This window comes from Dipodomys spectabilis, unplaced genomic scaffold (assembly GCF_019054845.1).
Source record: "Dipodomys spectabilis isolate Male_0828 unplaced genomic scaffold, ASM1905484v1 ptg000069l, whole genome shotgun sequence".
Classification (NCBI taxonomy): Eukaryota; Metazoa; Chordata; class Mammalia; order Rodentia; family Heteromyidae; genus Dipodomys; species Dipodomys spectabilis.
The window spans coordinates 25,225,938-25,245,497 of record NW_024870746.1 but is presented as its reverse complement, the minus strand read 5'-3'; the positions used below and the strand labels follow the sequence as shown (position 1 = coordinate 25,245,497).

General features: G+C 41.0%; 1 protein-coding gene across 5 annotated transcripts in view; it reads left to right on the top strand.

The window, feature by feature from the left end:
- Mdm4 (MDM4 regulator of p53) overlaps positions 1-19,560 on the top strand; it is a 39,931-nt gene that overhangs the window by 10,112 nt on the left and 10,259 nt on the right. For 2 of the 5 annotated variants that reach the window (XM_042682111.1, XM_042682110.1), the window contains exons 3-7: positions 3,826-3,900; positions 6,988-7,121; positions 9,945-10,000; positions 16,994-17,061; positions 17,794-17,893. In XM_042682111.1, coding sequence (XP_042538045.1) covers positions 3,826-3,900; positions 6,988-7,121; positions 9,945-10,000; positions 16,994-17,061; positions 17,794-17,893 — 433 coding nt within the window. Of the gene's footprint in view, positions 1-3,825; positions 3,901-6,987; positions 7,122-9,944; positions 10,001-16,993; positions 17,062-17,793; positions 17,894-19,560 lie in introns of those variants that run through there. The other 3 variants (XR_006147718.1, XR_006147719.1, XM_042682112.1) reach the window with 3 other exon arrangements.

Genomic DNA, 19,560 nt, shown 5'->3' with positions numbered 1-19,560 from the left:
TATGTGTGTTTTCTTTCACTTTATTGTAATTAGTTTTTCTTTCTTTTCTTTTTTTTTTGTCAGTTGTGGGGCCTGAATTCTGGGCCTGGGCGCTGTCCCTCAGCTCTTTAGCTCAAGGATAGCGCTCACCACTTGAGCCACAGCTCCACTACTGGCTTTTTCTGCTTATGTGGTGCTGAGGAATCAAACCCAGGGCCTCATGCATGCAAGGCAAGCGCTCTACCACTGAGCCACCTTCCCAGCCCCTAATTAGTTTTTCTTAAAAAAATCAATTTAAATTATCAAGTATATTCTAACAAAGAAATCCAAACTTTAGGTATTTATAGTAAAATCTCTTGACCATTTTCAGTCTTCCTTCGATAAAATCTTTCTCTGAAGCCAAGCCCTGGTGGCTCAGGCCTATAATAACTATTTTGGAGGCTGAGATCTGAGGATTGTGATATGAACCAGCTCGGGCAAGAGTCATTGAGACTGGGGCTGGGAAGATGGCTCAGTGGTAGAGTGCTTGCCTTGCATGCCTGAGGCCCTGGGTTCAATTCCTCAGCACCATATAAGCAAAATGAAAAAAAGCCAGAAGTGGCGCTGTGGCTCAAGTGGTAGAGCTCTAGCCTTGAGCTGAAGAGCTGAGGGACAGCGCCCAGGCCCAGAGTTCAGGCCCCACGACCGGACCCAAAAAAAAAAAAGAGTCATTGAGACTATTATCTCCAACTGACCTCAGAAAACTGGAAGTAATGCAGTGGCTCTAGGTAGTAGAGCAGTAGCTTTGAGTGACAAAAGCTCAGGGATGGTGCCCAGACTTTGAGTTCAAGCCCCATGACTGACAAAAGTCTTTCCCTGAGATTTGGTGTGTCCTGTCACACCTTTTTCTTTAAAATTTTATCAAATAGCATACTTTGTTAATGTCCTGTACCCTAATATATGAAGAAGGTAGGATTTGGATTTGGTGAGGAAAAAATGTGGCATATACCAGTGTTTTTGTGAAAATTGGCTATGAATTCAATCCTGGTACCAGTGCTCGCTTGCATTCTCTCCTCCTCTCTCCCCTCTCTCACTTTCTCCCACTCTCTCCCTTCTTCCCCGTTTATCCTTCTCCCCTCAGTCCCCATAAAAGACATTATAGAATTAGGAGGTTATATAGCATGAAATAAGCCATGTGTGATTATCGGAACTTCAGCTCATCTATGTGAATACTGTCTGAGAGGTGAAGGGTCATAGGCTGTGGGACTTTTGCTTCCCTCAGCTGTAACAGATGAGAGAGAATTTGAAAGGTCTCCAAAACTGAAAGGCAATATGTATGCAGATAATTTTTACTTTAGGAATAGTTGAGTCTGATTTTTTTAAGTCTGTTATAAATTTCCTGATGTATTTATGTTGCTGGAATTTCAGAATGCTTCCCTTAGAAGATCATGTGGGTCCATCCTGATAAGCATCAGATACAATCACACAAGATTGTATCTTAAAAAAAAAAAATGTATCTGAGACCCACCAGCCTGCTTTGTTTTTTGTGTATGGCTGGCTGATTGCATTCTGTAAGTTTTCTTTTTAGATACTAAAACCTTTCCAGTTAGAATCTTTTTTTATTTTTTTTTGGTGACAGTCCTGGGACTTAAACTCAGGGCCTGGGCACTGTTCCTATGTTCCTGAACTTCCTTTGTTCAAGGCTAGCTCTCTACCACTTGACCCACAGTGCCACTACCAGCTGCTTTTTTTTTTTGCCAGTCCTGGGGTTTGAACTAAGGGCCTGGGCCCCTGCCTGAGCTTCTTTTCCTCAGGCTAGCACTCTACCACTTGAGCCACAGTGTCACTTCTGGCTTTTTCTCTTTATGTGGTACGGAGCTCTTACATCTTTTTGGTAGTTTATTGGAGATGAAGTCTCACAGACTTTCCTGGCTGGCTTTGAACCTTGATCTTCAGATCTCACTCCTGAGTGTAGCTAAGATTACAGATGTGAGCTACTACTCAAAAAAATTTTCATTGCTCAGATATATAGGATTGTGGGCTGGGAAGGTGGTTCAGTGGTAGAGCGTTTGCCTTGCATGCATGAGGTCCTGGGTTCAGTTCCTCAGCACCACATAAGCAAAAAGAAAAAAAAGCCGGAAGTGGCGCTGTGGCTCAAGTGGTAGAGTGCTAGCCTTGAGCTGAAGAGCTGAGGGACAGTGCCTAGACCCAGAGTTCAGGCCCCATGACCGGACCCAAAAAAAAGAGAAGATATATAGGATTGTTGCTCTAGAACTTTCTTTTTTTTTCTGGCATTTTTTTTTTAAATTGTGAAAATACTGTACAGAGGGGTTACAATTACACGGGCAAGATCATGAGTACATTTCTTCTCAAGCATTGTAACCTCCTCCTTTGTTTCCCCTTCCCATCCCTTTCCATTTTTTCCCACCCAATTAGAACTTTCTTATCTACTGATAATTACAGTTGTGTTTGTTAGGTTTTTAAAAAGAGCTAGCCGAGTAAGAACTGCACCACGCAGGTGGTATTCAGGTAAGGGGTAGGTTTATTCATCGTTCAGGCTAGCACCAGGCCATCTTGGTCCTCAACGCGGTGGGGAAAGGCCTGGGAAAGAGAGAGAGATGGGGAAAAGAGCTAAGAGAGAGCTAGAAAAGAGAGAAAATAGCTAGAAAAGAGAAGAGCTAGAAAAGAGCAGAGAGAGGGCGTCTTGGCCTGGGCTAGGCCTTATCTAGGGTATGGGTGGAGAAAGGTGTGGCCACATCAAATTCAGATGAGACCTCAGCCGATGCAGATGTGACCTCATCCAGGTGTCCCATTGCCTAGGTAACACAAGTATAGGTGGAGACTTTGCTGCGAGGAGGGTGGAGTCTGCTAGCCATCCAGGAGTAGACCTTACAGTGTTTAGGTTTATACTCAGGATGTTTTCAGAGGTGTGAAGTATGTACTTGTTGCTGAATAGTAATAGCTGCCTCCTTGTTCATTGTTCCTACTAGCTTATTGTTGAAGCTGTCAGTTCTTTGCCTTATTCAACTCTCCCAAAAGCTATCTGGGAATGGTATTTCGTATATACTTTGATACGTAGTTTGCTTTTGTCTGCTTTTTGTTTAATCCTCAATAGAAAGTAAAAGATGTCTGTGTGTGTATTTGTGTTTGTGTGCCAGTCTTAAAGCTTGAACTCAAGACCTGAACGCTGTCCCTGAGTTTTTTTCCTCCCCCTCAAGGTTTGTTCTCTACCACTAGAGCCACAGCTCCATTTTCGGATTTTTCCTGGTTAATTTCATGGACTATGCTGCCTGGGCTGACTTTGTACTGTGATCCTCAGATCTCATACTTTTTTTGTCCACCATGGGACTTGAACTCTAGGCCTGCACACTATCCCTGAGCTCTTCAGCTCAAGGCAAACACTCTACCACGTGAGCCAGAGCACCACTTCCAGTTTTCTGGTGGTTAATTGGAGATAAGAGTCTCACAGACTTTTCTTGCCCCGGCTGGCTTTGAACTGTGATTCTCAGATCTCAGCCTCCTGAGTAGCTAGGATTTACAGGCGTGAGCTACCAGTGCCCGGCTCAGATCTCATACTTCTAGCTAGCTAGGTTAATAGGCATGAGACACTGGCACCTGACTAGATTTTTTAAAAATCTGTATGTATGTATTTATTTGTTTATTTAATACTGGATGCTGGTCTTGGGGCTTTAACTCAGTGTTGTTGTTGTTGTTGTTTTAACTGATTGAAGACTCTAGGGGATTTATCTGCCCTCAGTGTCCATGAACTCCTCCTGAGTAGTTAGGACTACAGGTGTGAGCCATCTGCACTCAGCTACAAATCTTAATTGAAAGATAAATAGCAGATTTATTTTATGTTTGTATCAGGTACGACCAAAACCTCCACTTTTGAAGATATTGCAAGCAGCAGGCGCACAAGGTGAAATGTTCACTGTAAAAGAGGTAAGCCATCAAAGGAAAAATTCTCAGTTTTAAGGGCATTTGAGATAAGCCAGCAAACATTAAGCTCTGAAATCAGTTCTGAGAAAGGAGTTCCTACTTCTGAGGGATTGGAGGAACAGCTTTTTAAAGACTGTCACTTTAAGCTAATTTCTTTCTTTTAAGGTTCCTTTGGAAGTATGTAAGATTAACCTGAATTCTTTGATCTGAGAGTTCAAATGTAAAATGTACAGATTAAGAAATGGCATCAGCTTTTACAAGTTATGCTGCTAGGCAGGAATTTTTTTTTTTTTGCTGGTTGTGGGGCCTGAACTCTGGGCCTGGGTGCTGTCCCTCAGCTCTTCAGCTCAAGGCTAGCACTCTACCACTTGAGCCACAGCGCCACTTCCAGCTTTTTTTTTCTGCTTATGTGGTGCTGGGGAATCGCACCCAGGGCCTCATGCATGCAAGGTAAGCGCTCTACCACTGAGCCACCTTCCCAGCCCCCTAGGCAGGAATTTGATGCAGTTTTTCATTATAAATGTGTCAGATAATTTTACCAGCACTACGAGTTAACATAAACACTTTTGCATTTAGATAACTTAATTTAGCATCAAGTTTCTTTTTTTATAAAGGCAAATTGAATTTCTTAAGTGGAAAAGACTTAGTATGAAAAAGTTAATCTACTGGAATTGTTTGCATTAGTAGACTAGATACCTAATGCTTTCTAAATAGGGTAAATAAGATTTTCAAGGGTGTGTGTGAATGTGAGTGTGTGTGTGTTGGTGTGTTGGTTTTGGGGCTTGAACTCAAGGCCTGGGTGCTGTCCTTGAGGTTTTTTCTCAAGGGAGAGTGCTGTACCACTGGAGCCACAGTTCTACTTCTGGCTTTCTGGTGGTTAATTGGCGAGAAGAGTCTCTAGTCCTTTCCTGCCTGGGCTGGTTGTGAACCATGATCCTGATTTCAGCCTCCTGAGTTGCTAGGACTACAGGTGTGAGCTGCCAGCACCTGACCAGATGCTAATTTTTTTTTTTTTTTGGTCTGGTCCTGGGGCCTGAACTCTAGGCCTGGGCACTGTCCCTCAGCTCTTCAGCTCAAGGCTAACGCTTTACCACTTGAGCCACAGCGCCACTTCTGACTTTTTTCTTTTTGCTTATGTGGTGCTGAGGAATCGAACCCAGGGCCTCATGCATGCAAGGCAAGCGCTCTGTCACTGAGCCACCTTCCCAGCCCAAAAATTGTCTTTTTTTTTTTTTTTTTTGGACGGTTGTGGGGCTTGAACTCTGGGCTTGGGCGCTGTCCCTCAGCTTTTCAGCTCAATGTGAGCACTCTACTGCTTGAGCTACAACACCACTTCTGGTTTTCTAGTGGTTTATTGGATATAAGAGTCTCATGGACTTTCCTGCCAGGCCTGGCTTTGAACCGTGGTCCTCCTAAGTAGCTAGATTACCTGTGTGAGCCACCGGTGCCCAGCCGCTAATTTTTATTTGTAATCTGTAATTTTTAGTGTGTGCAGAGGCAGTATGATGTAATAGAACTAGTAGTATACACAATTAGTGTTCTAGAGGGTCCTATTTTATATTTTTGTAGTTTATTAATTTATTTTCTGGAAGTTTAATGGGCTTTTCTACTTTTCTACTAGGTGATTTTCTCTTAAGTTGAGTTGATCAGCTGTGAGAGCTGAGCTAATCCATGAATTCTGGACTCGTAGGAGGGCTGACTAGAAACATCATTGCTGGGGCTGGGAACGTGGCCCCACAACTGGACTCCCCCCCCCCCAAAAAAAGAAACATCATTGCTCCAGTATAATGGGAAATAGTATTAGAAAATTCTGGATTGATGTTCAAGAATTTCTAAGAGGTTAGGCTTTAAAGATAAGTACAGCTGCATTAGTCTGTGGTCTCTAACAAGAACTTAGTTATTAAATTAAAAAATTTTTAACAATAGATTATCATTGGCACCAGGCTTATGCCTGTATAATCTAGCAACTTTGGAGGATGAGATCAAGAGGATTGTAGCTTGCGGCTAATCTGGGCAAAAAGTGTATAGAGACTAATCTCAGCCAATAAAGAGCTGAGGATAGGGGTTGTAAGGTCGGCTTCTGGTTGGCGAGCAGACTCCACCCTCCTCCCAGCAGTCTCCACCCAGTACCTGCGTTACCTAGGGAACTGGCACACCTGTAAGAGGTCACATCTGCATCTGCTGAGGTCACATCTGAATTTGATGTGGCCACACCTTTCTCTGCCCATACCCTAGATAAGGCCTAGACCAGGCCCAGACGCTCTTTTTTTTCTAGCTCTCTTCTCTTTGCCAGCTCTCTCTTTCCCAGCTCTCTCTCTTTCCCAGGCCTTTCCCAGCTGCATGGAGGGCCAACATGGCCTGGTGCCAGCCAGAACGATGAATATTGCTACCCCTTACCTGAATACCACGTGCATGGTGCTGTTCTTACTTCGCAATTTCTTTTTAAAAAAACCTAACAGTGGTATGTGCCTGTCATCTTAGCTAAATGGGAATCATAAATAGGAGAATCATGGTCCATGGGATCATTGACATGATCTCATGTTAATGAGGTCCTTTTTGAAAAATGATGAAACCAAGAGGACTGGTAGTGCATGGTTCAAGTGGTTTGAGCCCCTGCCTAAGAAATGCAGAGCCCTGAATTCAAACCTCAGTATTGCCTCCCCTATCTTGCAAATAGATAATTGTACATTTGCCAGAAAAAAGTAAATGAACATAAATCAAAATCACTGGGTATGTGCCCTTGGATTTGGGAAACATTTTCGTGGCCAGCAGTCAAGTGTGTTCTACCTAGTACAGAAGCAGTGGTAATAAAGAACATACATTTTCATTTGGACTGATAAGAAAAACTCATTACCTCATCTCCTTATCAGGTAAGTATGATTTGTTAATAAAAGTGTGTATCTTGTAAATGACCAGAAAGATAATGGATGAATTAGTAGTTTGAAGTTACTGTTCTTTTGTAGGACCCTTGGATGCTGTCAGTGTACACGCCTGGACAGTTTCCTTATCTTTTCTCTGGAAACTGCTTTACTAATAATTATTTTGGGAGCATTTGGACAGATTGTTTCATGTTGTTTTATTCCCATGCAGGTAATGCACTATCTAGGCCAGTATATAATGGTGAAGCAGCTTTATGATCAACAAGAGCAGCATATGGTATATTGTGGTGGTGATCTTTTGGGAGAACTACTAGGACGTGAAAGTTTTTCTGTGAAAGATCCAAGGTAAAAAGAGTGAAGGAGTGTGTGTGTGTGTGTGTGTGTGTGTGTGTCAGTTGTAGGGCTTGAACTCTGGGCCTGGGAGAACTACTAGGACGTGAAAGTTTTTCTGTGAAAGATCAAAGGTAAAAAGAGTGAAGGAGTGTGTGTGTGTGTGTGTGTGTGTGTGTGTGTGTGTGTGTGTGTGTGTGTGTGTGTGTGTGTGTGTGTGTGTGTGTGTGTGTGTGTGTGTGTGTGTGTGTGTGTGTGTGTGTGTGTGTCAGTTGTAGGGCTTGAACTCTGGGCCTGGGCGCTGTCCCTTAGCTCTTCAGCTCAAGATGATCACTCTACCACTTGAGCTAAAGCGCCTCTTACGGCTTTCTAGTGGTTTATTGGAGATAGGAGTCTCACGGTCTTTCCTGCCCTGGCTGGCTTTGAACTGCAATCCTCAGACCTCAGCCTCCTGAGTAGCTAGGATTACAGGCGTGAGCCACCAGCGCCCAGCTTGAGTACTTATTCTTAATCGTAGATCTCCATAAATTATTAGTGGTTATTTCTTCTTTCAGTCAACAAGTATTTTAAGGGCCTGCATATATTATATAGCCGGTAGTACATCAGTGAGCAATACCAGAAGTCTGACTGGATGGAGCTTAGAGAGTAGTGAGGTACTCTTCCACACTCAGTCAAATAATCATACCCATGCTTGGTAGAATTACACCACAATTAAGTGATATAAAAAAGAGGAGCATGAATCAAGAGCATGTAAGATTTCAAGTGCTAATGATTCCTCAGGAAGTGAAATTTGAGCTGAGTTGAAGAGCACTGTTGGTTAGATAGGATTGGTTGAAGGATAGCTTCATTTTGAAGATGATGTGTAAAGGCCTGGATAGGAGCTTAATGTAGCTAGGTCTGGACCTTAAGTAATAGAGAGGGGAAAGATGAGCTGATGAGAAAGATGTAGAATTGCTGGGTGGTTTGAGGCTGATGATGAGTCTAGTAAATATTGTAGTAGAGCTAATCTGCCCAGTATCTCCAGTTTTGTGAGACATATAGTCATTTTCTTGTCCCGTTCAGCTAGTTAGTAATTGACTCACAACTGCTTCTTTGTGTGTTCATATGTATGTGTGTTTGTGTGCGTGTATGCATACATGCCAGTACTGGGCATGAACTCTGGGCCTGGACACTTGTCCTTGAGCTTGTGCTCTCAAGGCTAGTGCTCTACCACTTGAGCCACAGCTCCAATTCCTGACTTTTTTAACTGGAGATAGATCTTACTGCTTGGGCTGGCTTCAAACTTCGATCTTCAGATCTCAGCCTCCTGAGTAGCTAGGATTACCAGCATGAACCATCAGTGTCTGACTTCATAACTCTTTTCTTTTTCTTTTTTTTTTTTTTTGGGTCCTGTTGTGGGGCCTGAACTCCAGGCCTGGGCGCTTTCCCTCAGCTCTTCAGCTCAAGGCTAACGCTCTACCACTTGAGCCACAGCGCCACTTCTGGCTTTTTTTCTTTTTGCTTATGTGGTGCTGAGGAATCGAACCCAGGGCCTCATGCATGCAAGGCAAGCACTCTACCACTGAACCACCTTCCCAGCCCCTTCATAACTCTTGTCTTCTGGGTTTTTTGTATCTTATTATTCATGACTCTCCTCTCTCCTCTCACTTCCCAGTATAAATGTAAAATTTGACTGTTACAAGGAAGGAAAAACTTCCAAAGGAAATCTGTCCACTGAATTATTGTTAGTGAAATAAAATGTAAATTGATCAGTTTTATCAGTTTTTTTTTTTGTCGGTCATGGGGCCTGAACTCTGGGTCTGGGCACTATCCATTAGTCTTCAGCTCAAGGCTAGTGCTCTATCACTTCACTCACAGTGCCACAGCACCACTTCTGGCTTTTTTTGCTTATGTGGTGCTGAGGAATCGAACCCAGGGCCTCATGCATGCAAGGCAAGCACTCTACCACTGAGCCACCTTCCCAGCCCTTCATCAGTTTTTTTTTTTTTAAATTGTGAAAATACCTTATAGAGGGGTTACAATTACATGGGCAAGATAATGAGTCCATTTCTTATCAAGCATTGTTGCCTCCTCCTTTGTTTCCCGCCCCCATCCCTTCCAACATCCCCCCCTCCCCCCATCAGTCTTTTAATAGGAACAAAGTAGCAAAAAGACCTGAACTTTTTTGTTGTTTTGGTCTGTCATAGGGCTTGCACTCTGGGCCTGGGCGCTGTCCCTCAGCTCTTTAGCTCAAGGCAAGCACTCCACCACTTGAGCCACAGCTCCACTTCTGGTTTTCTGAGTGGTTTATTGGAGATAAGAGTCTCATGGACTTCCCTGCCTGGGCTGGCTTTAAACTGCGATCCTCAGATCTCAGCCTCCTGAGTATCTAGGATTATAGGTGTCTGCCACCAGCACCCAGCTAAGCATTTTTAATATTTAAATAATTTAAAAAAATTCTGGGAAAAGATTCTGCCAATACTTAGTAGAGAAAGTTGAGAGATAACATCAGAAATACATTTATTATTCAATGGAAAATCAAAGTATCACTACTGTCTTTTCTTTTTGCAGGTCCTGGGGCTTGAACAAAGGGTCTGGGTGCTGTCCCTGAACCTCTTTGTGCTCAAGATTAGCACTCTACCACTTGAGCCACAGTGCCACTTCTGGCTTTTTTTTGAGTAGTTTATTGGAGTCTCATGGGGACTTTTCTGCCTGGGCTGGCTTTGAACTGTGATCCTCAGACTCTCAGCCACCCAAGTAGCTAGGATTACAGGAGTGACCTACCAATGTCTGGCTTCACTGCTGTCTTTAGAATGGTATTTGGGGTTGTTAATTTTCTTTTTTTAATTCCTTTAACAGCCCTCTCTATGATATGCTAAGAAAGAATCTTGTCATGTTACCTACCGCTACCACAGGTATGTCACATATTTCTTTGGTTGGTTATTACAGCTTTGAGTTTAAGGGGCAAATGATGGGAAAGCAAGGATGATTGAAATGAAAATGGAATGCTATCTTCTTTATGACTAGGAGGGATATAATCTGTCATACCAAATGTTACTATGTTAAATCTTTCACTGTGAAAGCATACTGAGAATAGAGGTGCCTACCTCCCAAGACTTAGTAATTATAAACACTTGACCATATTTGCTTTATATTACTAAAAAAAGATCTCACAAATCAGAAATCTTTTCCTTCAAACAGAACTACACACCATTATTCCATTAGGTAATAACAAAATTAATAAATATTCCATAATTCTACTTAATAAGTCTCCCCTCAGTTACCTCAATAATACCTTTTATTTTTGGATTGTTCAAGTCAGGAGCCAAAGTTTACACATCATACTTGGCTGATAATATGTGTTTTCAGTCTACAAAACTTAACTATCTTTTTTGTGTGTGTTTTGATTTGGTTTTAATGAACACTTTTATTCAATAATAAAACTTTGTCTTTAAAAAATGACATATAATAGGTATACATATTTGTGGAATACTACCTATTTCATCACATTTATTGAATGTATGTGCAATAATTGAATTAGGCATATCTGTCACCCTCAAGTATCATTTTTTTGTGTGTCAGAATTATTAAAAATCCTCACTTGTAGCTCTTTGAATATTCAGTAAGTTAACTATAGTAACCCAGTTGTCATGTGGAAACTCCCTTTTTTTTTTATTGTCCCTTATTGTTTGAGAAATGATGAGTCATTTATCTGGTAGAATTTCACACATTTATTGTATCCTTGTGATTGTTTAACTTGTTTCTTTGTCCTCCCTAGTTTTGGTAAACTAATAATGCTTGAATAGATTCAAGTTTACATTTCTTTGCCAAGAGATCTTCATAGATGGTTCTTAGTACTTCCATTTCATCACATCAGTCATGTAAGATCTGTTTGTCCTCCTTTCTTTCAGTCATGTTAAGATTCTGTGGGCTCCAGTAGTGTCAGTCTGATCCATGTATTATAAAGGTTCCCTAAGACCTGTTTCCATAATGATGTACATATATATATACATATATGATGCATATATGTGTATACACATACACATACGTTTTATGATACAGAAATTTGAAGTGAGGGCCTCACAATTGGTGGGCAGGTGCTCTACTGATGAGCCACATCTCCACCCTTCACCTAATGATTTTAATAATCTGTTCTCTAAAAGTTAATTTGTCTAACCTTTTGATTCCAGACCTTTTAAATACTACCCTTTAAATTTAGTTTACTAACTGCAGGAAACTGCTGCTTTGGAGTCTTAATAGTTTCAAAATTGGTAGTGTGGTAGAGATAGGTGAATAAAGTAGTTTCAACTAGAATCTAACCCATTTCTCACTCATGTCCAAGTAGTGAAATTTTACCTCTACAGTCCTACATGAAGCCCTTTTGTCAGCTTCATGAGTTTAGGTAACATGGCCCTTGGAAGAAAGTCTAAGTTATGGAATCTCTTTAGATTGATTATGTTTACTGAATAAATATGTTGAAAATAATTCTTTCACACTAAAGATCTCACATCAGAAAAAAAAATTTAGCTTATACTGAAGCATGATTTTGGAATTTACATTGCTTTCTTTTGACTGTATTTTAGTTTCCATTGAGGTTTGAACTCAGAGTCTTGAGCTTTTCCTTGGCTTTTTCCCTCATGGCTGGTGGTTCTGCTGCTTGAGCCATACCTTTGCTTCAGCATATGTACTAGTTAATTGGAGATGACTTTTGAAGATTTTCTGCCCAGGCTAGCTTCAAATGTGATTCTCAGAGCTCAGCCTCCTGAGTAGCTGGGATTCACTGGTGCCTAGCTTACACTAATTGTGTGTGTGTGTGTGTGTATGTGTGTGCCCGCGCGAGTGCGCGCGCGTGCATATGTGTATGCTAATATGCTAATCCCGGGCTTGAACTCAGGACCTGAGCGCTGTACTTATGTTTTTGTGCTCAAGGCTGGCATTTTACCATTTGAACCACAGTTCTACTTCCAGATTATATGGGTAATTAATTGGAGATAAGAGTCTCATGGGCTTTTCTGCCTGGGCTGGTTTTGAACTGCAGTCCTCCGACCATAGGCTCCCGAGTAGCTAGCATTACAGGTGTGAGCCATTGACACCTCGCTACATTGATTTTTTTTTTTTTTTTGTCAGTTGTGGGGCGTGAACTCTGGGCCTGGGCTCTGTCCCTCAGCTCTTCAGCTCAAGGTCAGCGTTCTACCACTTGAGCCACAGTGCCACTTCCAGTTTTCTGGTGGTTTATTGGAGATGAGAGTCTCATGGAGTTTCCTGCCCAGGCTGGCTTTGAACCGAGATCCTCAGATCTCAGCCTCCTGAGTAGCTAGGATAACAGGGGTGAGCCACCAGCGCCCTTGACTTTTGAGGTCTTTTTTTCATTAAGACATTTGTAGCCATGGATTTCTATTTGAAAGAGAAAGCCTTGTAAGTGATGCCTAAGTTTTATTGGAATTTAGTCATTTATGAAATAATGTAAATTCTTGGGATAGTCATGCTTAAGATACATGGACAATTTCATAATTTTTATATTGCTGATCTACTTTTCTAGACAAATTTGTTTTCTGACTGGTTTGTTCTCTGAGTATCCGGAGTGGATGTAATTCTCATTTTTCCCTTGTTTCTTGTATTTTCTCTGTACAATTTAACATGTCATATATTGTATAGAACTTTTCTCTTTTTTCTTTTTTGGTAGTGATGCCAGGTATCCAACCCAGGGCCTTGTACATGGGAGGTAAGGGAGGCAAGTAATTTACCACTGAGCTACATTATATAGTTCTGTAAAAATAGTTCAGTTCATCTTTTTTTGTCGGTCATGGGGCTTGAACTTTGGACTTTGGCGCTGTCCCTGTGCTCTTCAGCTCAAGGCGAGTGCTCTACTGCTTGAGCCACAGCATCACTTCTGGTTTTCTAGTGGTTTATTGGAGATAAGAGTCTCACTGACTTTCCTGCCCGGGCTGGCTTTGAACCCCGATCCTCAGATCTCAGCCTCCTGAGTAGCTAGGATTATAGGTGTGAGCCACTGGCGCCTGGCTTAGTTCAGTTCATCTTTACAACTACACTGTGAGGTATTTAGGCTGGAGATAAAAAACAGGATTTTTAAATGGAATAAGTGATTTGCCCAATATGAGAGCCACTGGTAAGTGGTAGAGCAGAGATTTCCAACTGAACAGTCCTTGCTGTGCCCATTATGCCATACATTGATGTCTCCTTAATCTTTGCTTATAATCGAATTTTCCCTTCCCAATTTGTTTGGACATACTTCTTCCCTGTGCATATCTTCATTTAATTTTTCATTTTGAAAAATTTCAGACTTGAGTTGTAAAAGGCTAGAATGGTGGTATGCACATGTAAATCTCACTATTTTTGAGGCCAAGGCAGGTGGATGATGGGTTCAAGGCCCATCAGGGCTTCATAGCAAGATTTTATCTACAAAAACAAATCAATAACATAAAATAAAAAATATTACATAGAATTTCCATGTATTGATTACCTAGATTCTCCAAATGGCAGCATCTGAATGCCATAGTTCAGTGGGTATTTCAAAATGTTTTCAGAACCAGGAAATTTTGATTGGTTAGCAGCTCTAAGTTAACTTTGTATTGGTTCTTGTGGTTAGCCATCTTTGTTGATTCTCATAAATTGGATTACATGTATTTTATTTGAAAGGAAAATTGAGAAAAGTTTTTTTTTGTTTTAATTTTTTTCCCCATCACACCCATAAATGTAGTATGAGTTGCCAGTTATTTTGGTAAATTGTTAACATAAATATTATACCCTTTATCTTTTGTTGTTGTTGGTTGTGGAGCTTGAACTCTGGACCTGGGTGCTGTCCTTCATCTAAAGGCTAGTATTCTATCAGTTGAGTCACAGTGCCACTTCTAGTTTTCTGGTGGTTAACTAGAACTAAGAGTCTCATGGTCTTTCCTGCTGGGGCTGGCTTTGTTTGTTTGTTTTTTTTGGGTCCAGTTGTGGGGCCTGAACTCTGGGCTTGGGCGCTGTCCCTCAGCTCTTCAGCTCAAGGCTAGCGCTCTACCACTTGAGCCACAGCGCCACTTCCGGCTTTCGGGCTGGCTTTGAACCTGATCCTCAGATCTCAGCCTCTTGAGTAGCTAGGATTACAGGTGTGAGGTACTGGTGCCTGCCTGCACCCTTAGTCTTATAGTCTCAAGACCTTAGATTCTGCCTAAGCGCCTCTCTGTCTCAAAGTCATCCCTTTTCTCTGTTCCTCTAAGCCTATGTTCCAATACTGTTGTGTTGGAAATCTAGCAACAGTTTTAAAGAATGTCCTGGCTTTGATGTTTTCTGATCCTCACAGTGGAGCTAACCTTTGTGGCTCTTCTGCTCTGTATTGTCTACCATATGGGCTTATAAGACTACTTAGGTACAATTTTTTATGTCAAGTAACCTTTTAGGAAATATAAAATTATGCCTACTGCAATGCTGCTGAGAAACTAACCTTTGTAGAAGACCTGGAGAGTTTTGAATAGCTAGTTAATGTGTTTAAATGTCCAACGTGTATCTAAGTAGAACATAGAAAAGTGCTTTTTGGGGCTGGGAAGGTGGCTCAAGTGGTAGAGCACTTGCCTTGCATGCATGAGGCCCTGGGTTCGATTCCTCAGCACCACATAAGCAAAAAGAAAAAAGCCGGAAGTGGCGCTGTGGCTCAAGTGGTAGAGCACTAGCCTTGAGCTGAAGAGCTGAGGGACAGGCCGAGTTCAGGCCCCACGACTGGATCCCCCCCCCCCCAAAAAAAAAAAAAAGAGAAGTGCTTTTCATGTAACTTTTTACACCTTTGCAAATAGGTTAGAGCTTTATTTTGATGACTGAAAAAAAAATGTCATTACTTAAAGGGAAAGTAAGGCAGCAAGGCTTTGGCAATATGTGACAATAATAGAATTGCTTTACTAAGGAACTGATAACATTGATCTAACGTGTGTTAGTCAAATGATGAAGATTATTGTGATCAGAAAATTTTCTCTGAACTTATTAATATTCTTACTTGGCCATAACAATACTTTAAAAAATAATATTCCTTATTAAAATTTTGAAAAAGTTTGCTTTGAGCTAAACAACTGAATTATCAGAGTTTTTTTTTATTTTTTTGCATTTTTGTGTGTGTATGTGTGTGCTTATACTGATCTTTAACTCAGGGCCAAGGTGTTCTACCTTAGCTTTTTCACTCAACGGTGGTGCTCTATCACTTGAGCTATGTCATCACTTTTGACTTTTTATCTGGCTAATTGGAAATAAGAGTCTCACAGACTTTTCTGTCCAGGCTGGCTTTGAGCCTCAACCCTCAGATCTCAACCCTAAGCTACTCAGATACTGGATTATAGGGATGAGCCACTGGTGTCTAGAATGGTCAGAATGGTCAGTGTAGAATCTGTATTCTTTTTCTGATAATCCATTTTGGATGAAGATGATATTTCCTGTAAATGTCATCTCTGGAACTGGTAATAGCTGATGGTCCTGATCCAAAACAGATTTATTCAAGTGTGTTTTGCTTCCATTTAGCTTCATATAAAGAATGGTTCAATTTCTTTTTTTTTTTTTTTTTAATTTAATTTAATTTTATTTGTGAACATACTGTACAGAGGAGTTACAGTTACATGGGCAGGATAATGTGTACATTTCTTACCAAGCATTGCAGCCTCCTCCTTTGTTTACCCTTCACATCCCTTCCCAGCCTCCCCCCTCCCCCAAAGAATGGTTCAATTTCTTAAATTCTTTATAGCCTAGTTCTTTTCTGAAGCTGGGTTTTTATCTTTTGTTCTGCTGAAAAATTTCCAAGTACTTGAATATATTTGTCTCTTCAGCTAACACAATATCTAAGAACTTCTGTAAGCTAGGTTATATTTCTTTCTTTTTTTGGCCTTGAGATAAACTTTTATCTGGTTCTTCTTCCTTCTTAAAAAATATATTAAGTGGGAGAAATGAGGCTTTGTGAAAAAAATTCCAATCTACATTCAGGTGGTGGGACACTTAGAATGCAGGTTTACTTATTAGGAGCTATTTCTAATTATGAAACATATGGGAAAAATTCCAAGTTTTTATATCTTAAATCTAAACACTTAAGAATACAAATTAAATTTAAAAGGCCAAATATTTTTGTTGTTTGTAAGTGAACAAATTTGGTCCTGCTTGGAATCACTTTTCTTTTTTTTTTTTATTGGTTGTGGGGCTTGAATTCTTTTTTTTTTTTTTTTGGGTACGGTCGTGGGGCCTGAACTCTGGGCCTGGGCACTGTCCCTCAGCTCTTCAGCTCAAGACTAGCGCTCTACCACTTGAGCTTCAGCGCCACTTCCGGCTTTTTTCTTATGTGGTGCTGAGGAATCGAACCCAGGGCCTCAGGCATGCAAGGCAAGCGCTCTACCACTGAGCCAACTTCCCAGCCCGTGGGGCTTGAATTCTGGGCCTGGGCACTGTTCTTCAGCTCAAAGCTAGTGCTCTACCACTTGAGCCATAGCACCACTTCTGGTTTTCTGGTAGTTTATTGGAGATAAGCGTCTCACTGACTTGCTTTGAAATGTGATCCTCAGATCTCAGTCTCCTTAGTAGCTAGGATTACAGGTGTGAGGCATCAACATCTAGTATTTGGAATTACTTTTTGTATAAAAATTTGAAAGCTTGCTATGAAGAACATTTTTTGTCATTTTTCACTTTCTTCCAGATTATAATTTGGAATTATTTTGAACGTAGCCTGTCTTGGTCTTCTTCTTCTTTTTTTTTTTTTTTTTTAATCAGTTACGGATTTTACCCTCTTGCACTTGAGAGCCTTTTCTAGCCAACATATAGAAGTATATCTGTAGGTCTGTAGGGACCAAACCGGCGTCAGGGTTGTTTGCTGTGGTCCTGTTTGTGTGGAAAGAATGGTTATTACCAGGGAAGGTTTTCCTTTTGTTTTACTTGCTATCCAGATGCTGCTCAGACTCTGGCTCTCGCACAGGATCACAGTATGGATATTCCAAGTCAAGACCAACTGAAGGTAAAATCACCACACGGTGACTTCTTTTGTTGTACAGAGTGGCCCCTTCTCTGTACCTGTGGATCTTGGACTCCCAAGGCCTTTCCCTGAATGTAATAAGAATTTAATGAGAAAGGTTCTTGGGAGTTCACAGACCAGGGACAGAGTGAACCTTCTCTGTTCTGCCCATAACAGAGTTCCAGTCTCTGAATCTTTCTTTGGGATGTAGCACTTCTGATCTTCAGTTCTTCCAGTGCACTTTCTTTGGTTTGTGTTTGCCTGCGTGGATGTGTGTATATTTCAGATTGTGTATTTACATAAATGTTTAGGAAAACTTCTTTATTAGATTTTACCAGACTGTTGTAGTTAAGTTTATGTCAGGCCATTTTATAAAGTCCCCTCAAGAACTTGGGGAAATAATCTTGGTATGTGGTGAGAATTTCACATGTTTTCTTGATTATGCTATTTTGTAGTAGGCAAGTGGTTTTATACAGATAATCTGTTTTAAAAAGAAGATTTTGGCCTTTGTGCAGTTTATTTTCCCCATGTGTGGGATTCTCTTAGTGTTCTGTTCATAGAGATTGAGAAGATGTGTTGGCTTTACTTGATGACTGGTTGTGAACTCCAGAGTTCTCTCTCAAGTGCATAACCCATTGTGTTGCACACTCACTGGTGAGCCAGAATGGAACTGCTACATCCCCTGGTCTCAGTCATTTCTACTGAACTGATAGACATCTCTCTCCCTTCTTTCAGCAAAGTGTGGAGGTAAAGCCCAGTTCCAGGAAAAGAACTGAAGAAGGTGATATTTCCACACTACCTATCTCACAGCATAAACGCAGAAATTCTAGAGGAGGTAATTTTGGATTAAGGCTATGCAGACTTTTCTTTTTATAGTTTTCTTTAGTTTTCCCCCCTCCCCTCTCCCCCTCTTCCCTTCTCCCTTTCTCTCCCTCTCTCTGTCCTGAATAGCTAGGATTATAGAAATGAGCATTCAGTGCCTGGCTGGTTAGAATGTTTTGTCTTGACCTTTTGAAGTAAAGACTAATTTTATAGATGTATGTATTTATTTATTTGTTTATTTGATTGTGGGGCTTGAACTCTGGGCCTGGGTGCTGTCCCTCAGCTCTTCAGCTCAAGGCTAGCATTCTACCACTTGAGCCACAGCGCCACTTCCGGCTTTTTTCTTTTTGCTTATGTGGTGCTGAGGAATTGAACCCAGGGCCTCAGGCATGCAAGGCAAGCACTCTACCACTGAGCCACCTTCCCAGCCCTGTTCTAAAGGTTTAAATTAAATTTGAATCAATTTATTATGCTGCATTGTTTTCTACAAATTACATTTAAACATAAAATTAATTTTGGACTATTTATTTTTCTTTGAACTTTTTAGTCTGTATAATATTAAAGTTATAATTTTAAAATTTAGATGCAAGTCTTTATTTTCTATTCAATATGATGCTTAAAAGTATACGAACAAGCTGGGCACTGATGGCTCACACTTGTAATCCTAGCTACTCAGGAGGCTGAGATCTGAGGATCGTGGTTGGAAGTCAACCTGGGCAGGAAAGTCTGAGATTCTTGTCAATTAACCACCAAAAAGTTGGAATTGGTTCTATGGCTCAAGTGATAGAGTGTTAGCTTTGAGTACACAAGCTCAGGGACAGTACTCAGGCCCTGTGTTCAAGCCCCAGAACTGGCAAAAAAAAGCGCCAAAAACAACAACAAAAAAAACCAATTCCCCCCCAAAAATCCAAAGTGTAAGTAAGAACAGTTATATAAAAAAAAAACTTTGGGGCTGGGAAGGTATCTCAGTGGTTAGAGCTCTTGCCTTGCATATATGAGGCCTTGGGTTCGATTCCTCAGCACCACATAAGCAAAAAGAAAAAAGCTGGAAGTGGCGTTGTGGCTCAAGTGGTAGAGCACTAGCCTTGAGCTGAAGAGCTGAGGGACAGTGCCCAGGCCCAGAGTTCAGGCCCCAGGACTGGATTCAAAAAAAAAAAAAGAATCTTTGTACTGTTTGTGATGGAAATTTGGTAGTAAACAGTTTTAGCATGTTTAGTAAAATCTATAGGTAGAAAATACAGAATATTTATTTGTGGAAAGAATATATTATAGAATTTAAATGTAGATGCAGATAACTTTAATACAGTGCCATCTCAGAATCATTTTAGCAATGAATAAGTACAAAGATAGTTGATATGCTTATAGTGATGGGATTGACATAAAGTAGCCAAGTTAATCTTATGTTCTGTCAGGGACCTTTTTATTACAGAAATTCTTTTAACAACTTTGAGTACATTTCAGCATCTGTGATTGTTACTGGCAGGCCTAGTGTACTGGAGAGATAGAAGGTAGTAAGAAAGCAGGAAAAGGCTACAACAAAAAGTACTGAAGAGCTGGGCTCCAGTAGCTCATGCCTGTAATCCTAGCTACTCAGGAGGCTGAGATCTGAGGATCACAGTTCAAAGCCAGCCCGGGCAGGAAAGTCCATGAAACTCTTCAGTAAACCACCAGAAAACCAGA